Source organism: Hesperophylax consimilis, chromosome 13, assembly GCF_061612785.1.
Source record: "Hesperophylax consimilis isolate HC1 chromosome 13, BYU_Hcon_1.0, whole genome shotgun sequence".
Classification (NCBI taxonomy): domain Eukaryota; kingdom Metazoa; phylum Arthropoda; class Insecta; order Trichoptera; family Limnephilidae; genus Hesperophylax; species Hesperophylax consimilis.
In genome coordinates, this window is record NC_142848.1 from 30,477,547 (window position 1) to 30,490,613 (window position 13,067).

Genomic DNA, 13,067 nt, shown 5'->3' on the forward strand with positions numbered 1-13,067 from the left:
TGAACATCCACAAAATAAAATAAAAGGCACTTTTTGGCCATGTTTTTTTCTTGCATAAATCAAAACAGGCGGATGGTGTTAAGCGGGAATTTAAACCTTATCGCCATCTACGTAAGGATTGTTATTGATAGCGGCTCAATTTAAAATATTACACGACGTAGTGCATCGCCTTGGTAGTGCAATGCAAGACATTCCATATTTGAAATAATATACATAATTAGAGTAATAAAAATAATAATAATACATAGGTGATTCCGACAGGAACAAAAAAAGCGGAATTTATGTGAAAAAAGATAAAATATAAACACAAAAATGAGTGTAAACAGCCGTTTATGGAGGATATTTGCACATCTCCCGTCTCTAGCGTTCCATCAGATGGGACTCCATCCAGTCAACCATGGAAGAGATGATTTTGTTACTTGATTGGCGCTGCAGTATCTCGGTAGGCGGAATAGTTGTCGATAAGCAATATTGTAAGCGACTTTTAGCTTATGCCATTGGGATGCAGTGTAATCCACCCACAGTTCTGACGTGTACAACGAAGTGCAAAATGCGTTGAAAAGTATCTTTTTGACGTTTGTACTGCAAAAGTGAAAACGCCTTGACAGCATACCTGCTCTAACGGATATCGCTCTTCTTTCCCTTTCCATATCCTCGATGTCTTTCAGGTCGTCTGTGATAATGTGTCCCAGGTATTTGACGCTACGACGAACACCCATTTTCCTTCCATCTAGCCATACTGAAGGTGTTAGCATGTTTTCGTTTTTGCATTTGAAAACCATAACTATTGATTTGGACGTATTATATACAAGGTTATGTTTTTTGCAAAATCTTCACATATTTGGAGTAGTTTCAGTGCGCTAAGTGACGGTGCTATAGAAGAACCATATCTTCTGCGTAATTAATTTTATTTACACATACTCCTTGAACATGGCAACCTATTTGCGTAGCCGATTTTTTTATACATTTCAAATATAAACTTTGGATAAGAATATATATTATTTATTTATTTATTGACACCCTATTGGGCTTTTAAGTACATCAAAATTACGAATTTCATTTTAACAACAATATAAAACAAACAATAGAAAATCGAAATAAAATATAATGATTTCTCATACATTATTTACATTTAAAAAGTGGTGGACTAATTTGGCTTTAAATGTACTGAAGTTTAAATAAATATGTCAGCGACATCACTTAGTTAATTGCCCAACCTATGTATTCTTTCTAACACAGAATTCGTAGCGAAGTTATTGTTGTAGAATAAAATATTCCGTCTAGTATATTTTGGAGGTATATGTAAAGATAGCAAGTTTATAGTGTCAGGGCAGTCTAACCTTGAATGAACAATTTTATATAATAAAAGGAGATCAAATATTTTTCGTCTTTCAGATAATTTCGATAAGTTAAGTTTACTGCGTAAATTGACCTAATTGATTTCAATAATAGGAAAACCAATTTTGAAATTAATAAAACGTAAGAATTTATTTTGAATTTTTTCAATTTGTAAACAATGAGAGTTGAAATGAGGACACCAAATGGTTGCATTGTATTCAACCTGGCTTCTAACCAGAGACGTGTATAGTAATTTTATAGTTTTTATGTTATTAAAGTCTTTAACGATTCTGATAATAAATCCAAGCATTTGTAATCCCTTACTGGTAATGCTATTAATGTGATTCAAGAAGCGTAATTTGGAGTCAAAGATAACTCCAAGGTCATTGAATTCAAAAACTCTTTTTAGATTGGCATTGTTAATTGAGTAGTCGAATAATAAAGGGGTTTTAGATCTATGGAAACTGATCGTTTGGCATTTGTTGATATTAAGATGTAATTTGTTTATGATGCACCATTCATAAAGTTTATTTAAGTTCATTTGTAGAGTTAAACAATCAGAAGAATTACCGATCGATTTAAACATCTTTAGATCGTCGGCGAATAGAAGAAAGTGAATATTATCGAAAATTAGTGAAATGTCATTAATAAATAGTAGGAAAAGAATTGGTCCTAGGTGGGAACCTTGGGGCACCCCACTTGAAGTAAAAAATTATGGATGTAAAAATAACAGCCAAAACGTTTTATTAACGAAAATTGCGAAAACGGTAAATGTTACTACAGATTTTAACTACAACATACCAATAAGTAGGAACTTTGTAAAATTCGACTGACGCAGGGGAAAAACTTTACTAATTTCGAATGTCGCTGTCGTTGGGATTTTTAAGTGTAGATAAAATGTTTATAATTTACAAAACCTTAATATTTATATTTAAGCAAAAATAAAATGCTCCCGAAATAAATGAATTTTAATTTCGAAATACATGGCTACCCCACGAGAAGCTGTGGAGATTTTAGACTTCCAAAAACAAATTTATCGAGAACTCAAAATAATCTCTATTTTAAAGGATTAGAGATATGACGGATGTTAAAGAAACTAAAAGCCTTGCAGCTTTTCGTGGGTTATACCTAAATGCTATAGTTTAAATGTTTATAAAGATTTATGCTACATATAAAAAATGTATTTTTTATAACAAAATAAAATAAAACATTAAAAAAGGATATGTACTACAACTATACAGGGTGTTCGGGGGTTAAGTGCACCAACTTCGGGAAGTAAAAAACACAAACAAACTTTTTTTTTTAATTTTAACGTTTTAAGGTAGTTTTTTGGTACAAAAGTTGAATTGTTTGTGTGGAAAAAATAATATTCTTCTGTGGACAAATAACGGAATCTCTTAAAAAGTTATTTATCTTTTTTACTTCTACCAATCATGTAGAATCGCTTCCAGAAGATTGTGCGCTTTACCCGGACACCCTGTTTAGTTGTAGTACATAGTCATTACAACGATAAAATATATGTTTAATTTGAAAATTTCTTATATTATTATACAAATTGCTATGAAAAATATGATCATATTTTAAGTTTTAATAAATGAGTATAAATTGAAAAAAATATATTAAAACAATTTTTTTGTAAAATCCTGTACAAGTTAGGAGGCTGCTTTGAATGAGTGTCCCGGTCTTGTGGTCTAGGAGGTTTTGGTCCGGCCCGTTAAATCTATAGTTCATAACGTTCCGGCTTGTGAATTCAGTCAGCAATGGAGCAACATATAAAACACGCACAAATTAAACGCTGCGGCTGGTAAAATTCCTGACTTCAATATTTCAGATGGACAGCTGAAGAGCGAAACAAACAAATAAATCATAAAATAACATTTTCGAATTGAATCGTGTCTAAATTTAAACGGAATTGATAAACTTCGCTACGCACCCATTATCACTGAGCATTTGTGGGGTAAAATGGGAATGTGGTGGATGCTGCAAACTAGTTAGAAAAACTTTTTTGAAACTTTGATACTATTCGGTGTGCACAAAAAATAAATTCAAATGTGTCCTTTTTGAAACGATTTTCCTGTACAAAAAAAGAAACATTCTTTAAGGCGATGCCATACGTAGTAATACAAAATCATGTATTTTTAGTTTGAAAATTTGGTCGCCTAGAAATGTTTCAGATGCTTTAATTAAATACTGCGAGTAGAATACATCTTGGCCTTTGAAATAATAGAATATTTTTTAGATAAGTCTTTTTATAAGCCCAGAAAAAAATAATGTATAAAGCCTATGAAAACTGCTTTAAAGTTCAAAATCTTCTACTTACGAATCCATTTCCGGTTATGATTTTATTGTATAATGTGGAAAATTAAGTTATTTATAAAATGATCCAAAAAAAAATAAATATTTATGCCTGAACATCCACAAAATAAAATAAAAGGCACTTTTTGGTCATGTTTTTTTCTTGCATAAATCAAAACAGGCGGATGGTTTTAAGCGTGAATTTAAACCTTATCGCCATCTACGTAAGGGTTGTTATTAAAAGCGGCTCAATTTAAAATATTACACGACGTAGTGCGTAATATTTAAGCATTTTTGTGCTTTTTTTACATTTATCTATTAATTCATATAAGATTTTGTCCATGATGTAATTTTAAAAATCCCTCGATTCTTCGTTCTTATTGGGAAGGAAATTACGAAATATTCTTTTGTAATTTATTTATTTTAAACTAATTAACTATAACAATCATAATATATAACTAACCATTACGCCATTTTTCGCATGTGCAGGCAGGGAGGATATACCTTCACACAACTCTGTTTTGAAACACAATCCTTGCTTTATTCACATTTATATAGTATCTCATACATACTTTTCTGTATTCTGACTCTTAATATCGTATAAAAGACATGACCCGACTCAAGTATGTGATTCACTTGATCGTGTCATGTCGTTCCTGACTTCTATAAAAGAATATATAAATTTACAAAGTGCGTGTTTTTGTGATTTCTCCCCATTTTATAAAGATTTACGTAAGACTACACTGTTTAAGGGTGTTGTCAAGATTAATTTGTTGGTATTAGAAAAACGAGTGATTTCGGCATTATTATTGACATACCCAAAAAATTTACGTATTAAATTTATTAATATTTATAACAATAAAATTAAGCATTAAAATATAAGTTTATTATTCCAAAGAAAATAATTTCGCTAACTAAACTGAGGTTTATAATTTTTTTCCAAGTTTGTTGGTCGCAATACCACGGTTTTATATGTACGCAAGACTCGAGGAGCTTTGCTACACCCAAAAGCTTTCACTGACATTGCGTACCTAAGCATGGCGAACTTAACCTCCGGCATAATATGACCACATCTTATTATAAATATGCAATATAAAATCAAATACTCAATCTGGTACTCACCACAGACAAAATTGTGACACTTTGTTACGTTAGGTTAATTAATTTGACACCAAAGTAAGTAAAGTTATTTACTTTGCTCGCAAGTAAATATAAACAACATTCACTTTTATTTAAAGACTTTCACAGATTTGGTCTTAGGTTAACTGAAGGTATAGCCAAAAATAGATAATTGACTTGTTTATAAACACCCTTAATACCACCACGGTTGTATAAACAGAAAAACACGATTTCGTTTCAGAAATTTATATTTTGCACCAATTTACAGAAGATCAATGTTTTCGTGCCACCATTTTGGTTTGACGTTTCTGACGTTTATTATATTGATAGTATCACTACCGCCATCTTGCGGCAGATAGCGAATGGAAGTCTTAAAAATAAACGCTTCTTCAATGTAGCAGGGAAACTATTGAAACTTTTTATATATAACAATAGATGTCACTTTTGAAAAGTTTTCATCAACCATTCTTCAAAAATATTCATTATATCCTTGATATTAGTGTATGAGCTTAACCATAGATGGCACTAGTTTATGAAATTATCTTATAGATGGCGTTAGCTGTCGAGAAGAATAGGATAATAAATAAGGTGAGAACCTCTAGGAACGAATTCTAGGAACTTGAACATAATTTGATAGAGTAAAAAAGGGCAGTTTTTTAATGCTCTAATAAACTGCCCTTTTTTACTCTATCAAATTATGTTCAACGTTCCTAGAATTGGGTCCCGACTCATACATTATATTCCGTTACATATTAAAAAATATAAAACTAAGCTGGGGTATGACTCACCTTTACCAAGAATGTGCCGTTATTTTAATGAGACATATAAAAATCATCCCATTGATTTGTCAATGTCATCACTGGCCACCTTCAAATCAAACGTAAACAAGACTTAAAGCTATCTATCGTGTTGATCTATAAAATAATTAATGTTGCTGTTATGAAATGTATATGTAAGTGTATGTATTTGTGTATACATGTATGCATGTAGGTGCATACCTACATGTACATTATTATTTACTTATAGTGTTGTGTTCATCAATGTTGTGTTTGTCTGTAATTAGTGATAATCAACCAAGTTTAATTAATGTAATTGAATTTCGAGAGCTTTGATATGAATCACTGTTGACAAACCTAAGAAGAAAAAAAAAAAAAAAAAAAAAAAACCTCGGATCAGGGTTCATATTATTCCAACCGCCTGCTAATTCAGATACCGGAGCCATCTATCAATCGTATGTCAATATATCACAATAAATAGGATATTGAATAGGATGTGCTTTTATAATAAGTAAACAGAAGTGTAGAAAAAACATATAAGTTGACTTTTGTGTTGTCTGCATACGGTTAATTGTGAATCACATAAATATTATCAAAGATTACATACTATGATTGTTAGATACGGGTATGTAAAACTTCACACTCAAATAATGTTATCTATGTTAGTAAATATGTAGTTCCAATATGCCTACTATTCATTATCAGTTTTGTCATCCATGTTTCTTAACAATAAAGTCTTATTGGCAATGTCCCAGAGGTGATTTTTCATAAAAAAAAACAGCACCATTTAAATTATTAACTTAATATGTAAGAAAGGGTTCCATGATCTATCACCAAAATGACAGTTCAACACACCTTTAAAAAATGATATAGAGTCATCAAAAGTGATGAAACAAAAACTAGGTTTTATAGTTACTTTTGTAACCTAGTTTTTGTTTCGTCACTTTTCATAACTTTCTATAACTTTTTGTAGGTGTGTTGAATTGTCATTTTGATGAGATATCCGGTCACCGGAAGAAAGAAGTGTGGAATCTCCCAAGACAACATGACACATAGGAGACACAGATATACCATTGGCATAGCTATCGTAATCACAAGAGGGGGTTCGATCTTGGGGGGAGCAACGGAGTACCATTCTCTTTTTGTCCTAAGCAATACTGAGGTAGATGGAGGGGGGGGGGGTTGTACCCCCTAAACCTATTGAATGGCACAATAGCCATAGAGATGATTATGAGAATAATAATAACGGTATTTTGATGGAGATCGTTGGAAGGTACCAGCAGCATTAATTCCCTGCGCGATGGTGTACCTGTGAGAAACACGACGGACATGAGAGAAAAACCTGTTTTCAGTTAATGCTCGAATGTGGAAAGAGCTGCCGGTCCTTCCAACTACATAGTTTCTTTCTCTTCCCGTGACACAAAAATAAAAATTATTTATGAAGCAAGGAGCGCATGCCAGGATAGAGTTTTGTTGCAGTTCGTGCTCTCTACATGCCATTGTGGGGACAAAATGTTTTAATATAGGATGCGCAATTAGTTTTTGCACTTTTGATATAACTCCTGCGAAAAAACCGAGCGAAAGATGTGAGCGTGGTAAGCGGCACGCAAAATCTTGGTTTCTGGAATTTTTTTCACCGTGGATGAGTTTATGGGTCATAGTTGCGCTTTCTGTGTAAAACAGTTTAACAAACATAACGATTTGTTTTTTTTTTTGTACATTATACAGGGTGTATCGGCAAGTACCCGACAAACTTTAACCAGCTATTCCTCAGCACATTTGGAGTAAAAAATGTTATGGGCGCTTTGCTGTCCGGTAACATTTTTTTTCCATTAAAAACAAAAAACAAATAAAAAATCCACACTCCGTCACTGTCGTTTGCATTGTTTCTCGTGTTCAACAGCTGTTATTAGCAAGTGTGTCAAAAAGTGTCCTCGCTCTTTCGTGCACACTAAATAACAATAGTTAAAAATGAGACGAATGGTGCCGTGCCATTTCGTTGTGATTGTAAAAGCGCGCCAACGTAGGTACGTACGTACATTATTCAACGAAACTCGAACAAAATATTGCCAGATGGGTTTTCAAACTTTGACAAAGGATAAAACATTGGTGACATGTGGTGAAAATATGAATAGTAAATTTTTTATTAAAAAAAAAATGTTACCTAACAGCAAATTGCCCATAACATTTTTTACTCCAAATGTGCTAAGGAATAGCTGGTTAAAGTTTGTCGGGTACGTGCCGATACACCCTGTATTTACATTATATATACCAGTTGGAGAGGTCAAAAGGTCTCCCCAAACCAGTTTCCCGATCTGGCACGCTACGCAGCTGGCGGGCAGGCGCATCCTGAAAGTACCGCAATCGATGAATTCGGACACCCCTGCCAAGTCACCAAGTGGAGAACTACTTGGGGTGACCTATGCAGAGATGTGCTTTATTTCAAATAAATCCATTTCAAATGGAAATGCAAAATGCAAAATGGGTATTTTCCATTTTGCATTTTAAGGTTAAACGCAACGCTCGTTGTATTCTACGTGTTCACAGATGGCGTTAATTAATTAATTTTGTTTAAATACGCTTTTGCAAGGTATTGCTTTACAATATTAAGACAAATCATTTGTTTGCGCCCGTATATACGCAATATGAATATGAATCAATAGTTTTGTTCGTTTAAAGACTTAATTCTTTCGAGAAAGGCATACAAATACAATATTGTACTGATGATTCAATCCAATATTGTATTCGTATGCCTTTCTCGATAGAATTGAGTTTTTATGTGGACAAAACTATTTATTCAAATTCATATTGCGTATATGCGGGCGCAAACAAATAATTTGTCTTAATACTGTAAAGCAATACCTTGCAAAAAGTTAATTTTGATCAAATTAATTAATCACGCCATCTATGAACACGTAGAATATAACGAGCGTCGCGTTTAACCTTAAATACTTTTCTAAAAACCATTTTGCATATTAAATGCTTTTCTCAATGCATTTTCCATTTTAAATGCTTTTTTGCAACATTCTTCCTACTATCTCCACTCATATTTTTTTCATAAGCCCCAAATATCAGTCGGTCCTCAACCTCGCTATGAGAGATAATTTACATTTGTCAAGTTGCTCCCTGGTAGGAGCCCTGGCAATTGAGTGATACCATTACAAAAAATACTGATTTAAATACTGAACATGGGGCCATGACGCTGTAATTTAAATGTTAGATAGCAGTTTCTATATTTTTACGTTGGCAACATTAGTCCCGCGCAATTTTTTTGTGGTTTCATAATCTGTAGTCGTGGTGTTTTTGGATTTACCATCATGTAATATTTTTGTTCTACATTGATGTCCATTATTAAATGACAAAATTGTTCAAAAATTCTATAATTATTTTAATTGTTTGAATGAGAAACCATTTTGCATTTTCAAATGGAAAAGTTTTGACCCATTTCCATTTTGCATTTCAAATGGTTTTGGGTACCCAATTTGCACATCTCTGGACCTATGGCATAGGTTGCCAATGGTTCCTGTGGTGTTGGTCCCCAAACCCGCCTCCCAAATTGTAAATATGATATTTCGTCACTTTTTTCGTGTTCATTATCGATTACCAATTGTAAATCAGTGTCCCAGAGTTAATTCAGTTAATCCACGGATCAAAAAGTACTAGGCGACCGGTTCAACCCAAAATGAGAAAAAAACAGGATGGCCATGCAACAGGAGAAGCACGAAGAATGTGATTCTCATGGCTTCATTCATCGTAAGATGAATATTCTTCAAGTCATAGCCGACATCCATCGCGCAATGTTCCAAATAGTTTTTTAAAATCTTGGTCCTAGATTCAAGTATTTATTTATTTAGATGGCAACACTTTTTTATTTTTTAATTTCCTGTTTTGTCTACTTGTAGTTTTGTGTTTTTTTGATTTTTCATAAGTGTAAAAGCTATTGGCACACCTTGTAGTTAGTTAGTTTAAAACAATTTTCACTTTTTCAATAACTTTATTTTTCATCTATATTCCATTATTCAATACACAAACATTATGTGGTCATTGATAATTTTAACAAAGCAGTTATGTAAACCTATAATATACAATATTTTGAGAACCTTGTTGATTTATTGCAGAATAAATCACAAATTTTTTTTGCTTCCCGACAGAAACTAACTCATTTGAAAATATCCAAAGTGCTTTTATGTAAAAAAAATTTAATAATCAATAAATTTATGACATATGACACATGGCAACAATTTTTTTTTTGATCATCAAGAACTTTGGGAAGAACATTTCTAATGTATTAGTTTGCCTGAAAATCAAATGAATTTTACAAGCTATCAAAACAATTGATATAAAATCAATGCAATTACAGGATTTTAGTACAAACATTTTGATAAACTAGTGCCAAGATATTTTAATTTAAATTTTAATGTTAAAACATATGTATCACTTTTGTTAAATCAATAAATTTATTCCCTAGATTTGAGTGTAATAAAATAGAAGTATAATTGTTTCATCTCAGTATGAGTGATTTAACTCGAGTTTTACATGTTATTTGTGTTTGAACTCTCATCGCTAATAAAATAATAAAACACTTACTCTATAATTTAAGCAAAAAAAATATCTACCATACAATAATACTTTACATTTACATTTAAAAACCAAAGCATTCATACAAATGTTCTAGAATTGTTGTGGAAGATGAGAAAACATTTGATGTCGTTTGAAATCACACATTCACCAATGACCGATTGCTATAATCGTGTAGTAACTATCTAGTGACTTTGGACGTGCTTCGTTCTACGAAAATTGGAATTTTGTTTTTTCGCAGACATAAACTTAAACCTTGTTTATTTGGCCTGTGTTTTGCTTGATGTAAACCATTATATGGTTACAATGTAAGTCACTGTAAGACGCCAGTGCGAAACAAGAGAGAACACTTGTAATAAAAGCGATGGAATACACACAACATATAAGATATATAATTTTATTTACAAAATGATGGAATGGTCATTAATAATCGAATATACACAATAAATATTTAAGGATTCTAGAAAATGCACTTGACCAAAGAGTTTCAGACTGAAATACAAGCCAACTCTATTAAACATTAGTGCAATACATAAACCGTATATGAGATGCGTTAAGAGACTAAAATATATATTTTATGAATTTATTGTTTTTCCATCATCAAATTTCAAAACCCGCCGGATTAAAATTCTGTTTCAATCATGCTATGTATTTATTTAAGTACCGTAAGTAAGAAGACGGTATAATTTTGCAGACAAAAGCTGGCAAATGCAATTGATTCAAATGATGGAAGGGGGGCCTTGAAACAAAGAAGATATGTTTATATTTAGCATTGAGTTCATAAATGTTTAATAAATATACATAATGAATTATAACAGTTTGCCAAATCGGGTAGGGCGATTGGATGGTTACATTGTGACCGAGGAGCGGCTGTTCATGTAGAACTGGTGACCAGATAGGAGGAGGGTGAAGATATAAAGACACGCTGCGATCCAGCAGTTGTAGGCGTTCTGGAACAAATTATCTCTGTCAGTTGATGTCTTCAGATATTTCATTCAATAAAGTTATATGTATATCTTTACAATTTTGCTATTATTTGTAAATATAATTGTGCAAATGACTCCATCCATACCTGGTCATATCCTCTGTCTGCTTCTAAGTAGAATTCCTCTGGAGTTTTGTAGCTGTGTTCAAGAGGGAGCTCTTCCATCAAGGCCACACTCCTCACATAGAAGAAAATGCCCATCAAGAACTGAAATAGCAAAGAAAAATATATATAATCAAATTTGTTAGATAAATATTGGTTGTTTGAATAAGAACCTCCAACGCCTCCCATTTTCAATAATGTTTACATCTTACAAACTAATCACTACGACACAGAATCGCCACAGCAAAATCAGAAACCAGCTGTTAAAAAAAATATTAAAAATTTAGTTTAAAAAAAACCCTAAAGCAGTTGAGGATAATTATCTACGAAAGGTATGTTTGATATTATATTGCTACGCTTGAGTAATACCTAGAATATTGGGTAGCAACGACAAGCAGACAAGCATGAATTTGCCCACGTTAATCATAGATTTTTAAGCAACATATCATTTAGTTATGGCTTACCGAGGTTATAATGTGAAATTTATGGAAAAGTGAATAATTCAAATTTGAAAAGTACACACATACACAGTGGTCACAATTATTAATTTGTGGTTTGTCTTATTCTAAAAAGGCCCTTATTTGAATAGAAGGTAAATATTTCCCCTGCCACACTTTTAATAGGTACAGATTATGGAAATTACACTTCGTTTCAACTCAATTACTACAGAAAACTATAATTAACGTAGGGATAAGTGGAAAAAGAAGCATCATAATTCCATTTTTATTCAAAGTTAAAAATTTACCTTATAAAACGATCCCTTTGTCGCCAATTTAGACTTTTTTTATGGAGTGACATATACGATAGTTTCGTTTCAATCTAAATACGCATTAATTACTTGATTAACCCAAACTAAGAACCCATTTTGTGGATGTAAATAGTTGTCTCTTGTAATAATTGTTGAAATAAAGTGTGATTTCCATAATCTGTGCCTAAAAGTGCGGCGATTAGGCAAATAATTAACGAATAGAATTTAAGTATGGTAATAATATGAGTTAGCAATAGATGGTAATCAAACCTGCAGTTTTTAAATTCAATTTCACCGTGGGCTAAATGCCTTCTCATGGTTAAATATTATAATTATTCGGGATTTTTGTCATTCTTTGAAAGACAAATTGCACAGACAAGGTTTGATAATTTCTATGAGGGCATATCTTGCTCTAATGTTTTTATAACACTATGTAGATGTCAAATGAACGTCTTCGGTATTATTAAGGTTTTCAATAAGGTTCCTGTTTTTCTCATGAACTAATTTAACTAAACATGAATATATTGGATGCAAATAATGTCATCATAAGGAGTGAGGTCGAGGATCAAAAATCTTCCAAAATTCAGGGTCTAAGGGATTTTAAGGAGAAAATCAGAGGAACCCCATCAAAGTGATATGCTTTGAAAAGGGCCGATGAAAATTTATTTGTAGCTCTTGAAACTAACTATCCATAATGAAATTATATCATTTTAGTCAGGACGTATTGAAGGGAAGACACTGGTAATCGGGTAGAAAATGCACAATTATTGAAATTATGTACTCACCAGTTGGATGATACCCCAAACACTTATAATCAATCCACAAAGGGACAGTTTAGGTCCACAGATCTTCATTTTCGTTTATTTTTTAAGTGAAAACTGCAAAAGATGAAAGCTAAATGTCAGCCGCCCAATACCTACTCATGTGATTTAGCTGTGTTGCTTGAGTGATAAAAGTTCCAAGTAGGACGAGAAACCGGGGTTAGTTAGTCATTTACAATATCAATAACGCCTACTTTTCCTAACTTATTGTGTTATTAGTACGATTTTTTTTTACAAAATATTATATCAAACAACAACATGGCGAGTGAAATATCCTAGGGGTTTAGTTTAAAGGAGTGAAAGTA

General features: G+C 32.4%; 1 protein-coding gene across 1 annotated transcript; it reads right to left on the minus strand.

The window, feature by feature from the left end:
* Window positions 1-9,502: 9,502 nt before the first annotated feature.
* On the minus strand, window positions 9,503-12,869 carry RNASEK (Ribonuclease kappa). Its single transcript, XM_089638649.1, has 3 exons — window positions 12,727-12,869; window positions 11,179-11,298; window positions 9,503-11,056 (listed from the first exon to the last, which is right to left on the minus strand). Exons 1-3 carry the CDS (start codon window positions 12,793-12,795, stop codon window positions 10,955-10,957), a joined length of 291 nt encoding a protein of 96 aa, XP_089494775.1. The 5' UTR covers window positions 12,796-12,869; the 3' UTR covers window positions 9,503-10,954.
* Window positions 12,870-13,067: the final 198 nt, after the last annotated feature.

Coding starts and splice junctions, on each gene's coding strand:
- RNASEK (XM_089638649.1), bottom strand. CDS start 12,795: ATGAAGATCTGTGGACCTAAACTGTCCCTTTGTGGATTGATTATAAGT. Junction 11,299..12,726: donor TTTGGGGTATCATCCAACTG/GTGAGTACATAA, acceptor TTGCTATTTCAG/TTCTTGATGGGCATTTTCTT. Junction 11,057..11,178: donor CAGACAGAGGATATGACCAG/GTATGGATGGAG, acceptor AATTTGTTCCAG/AACGCCTACAACTGCTGGAT.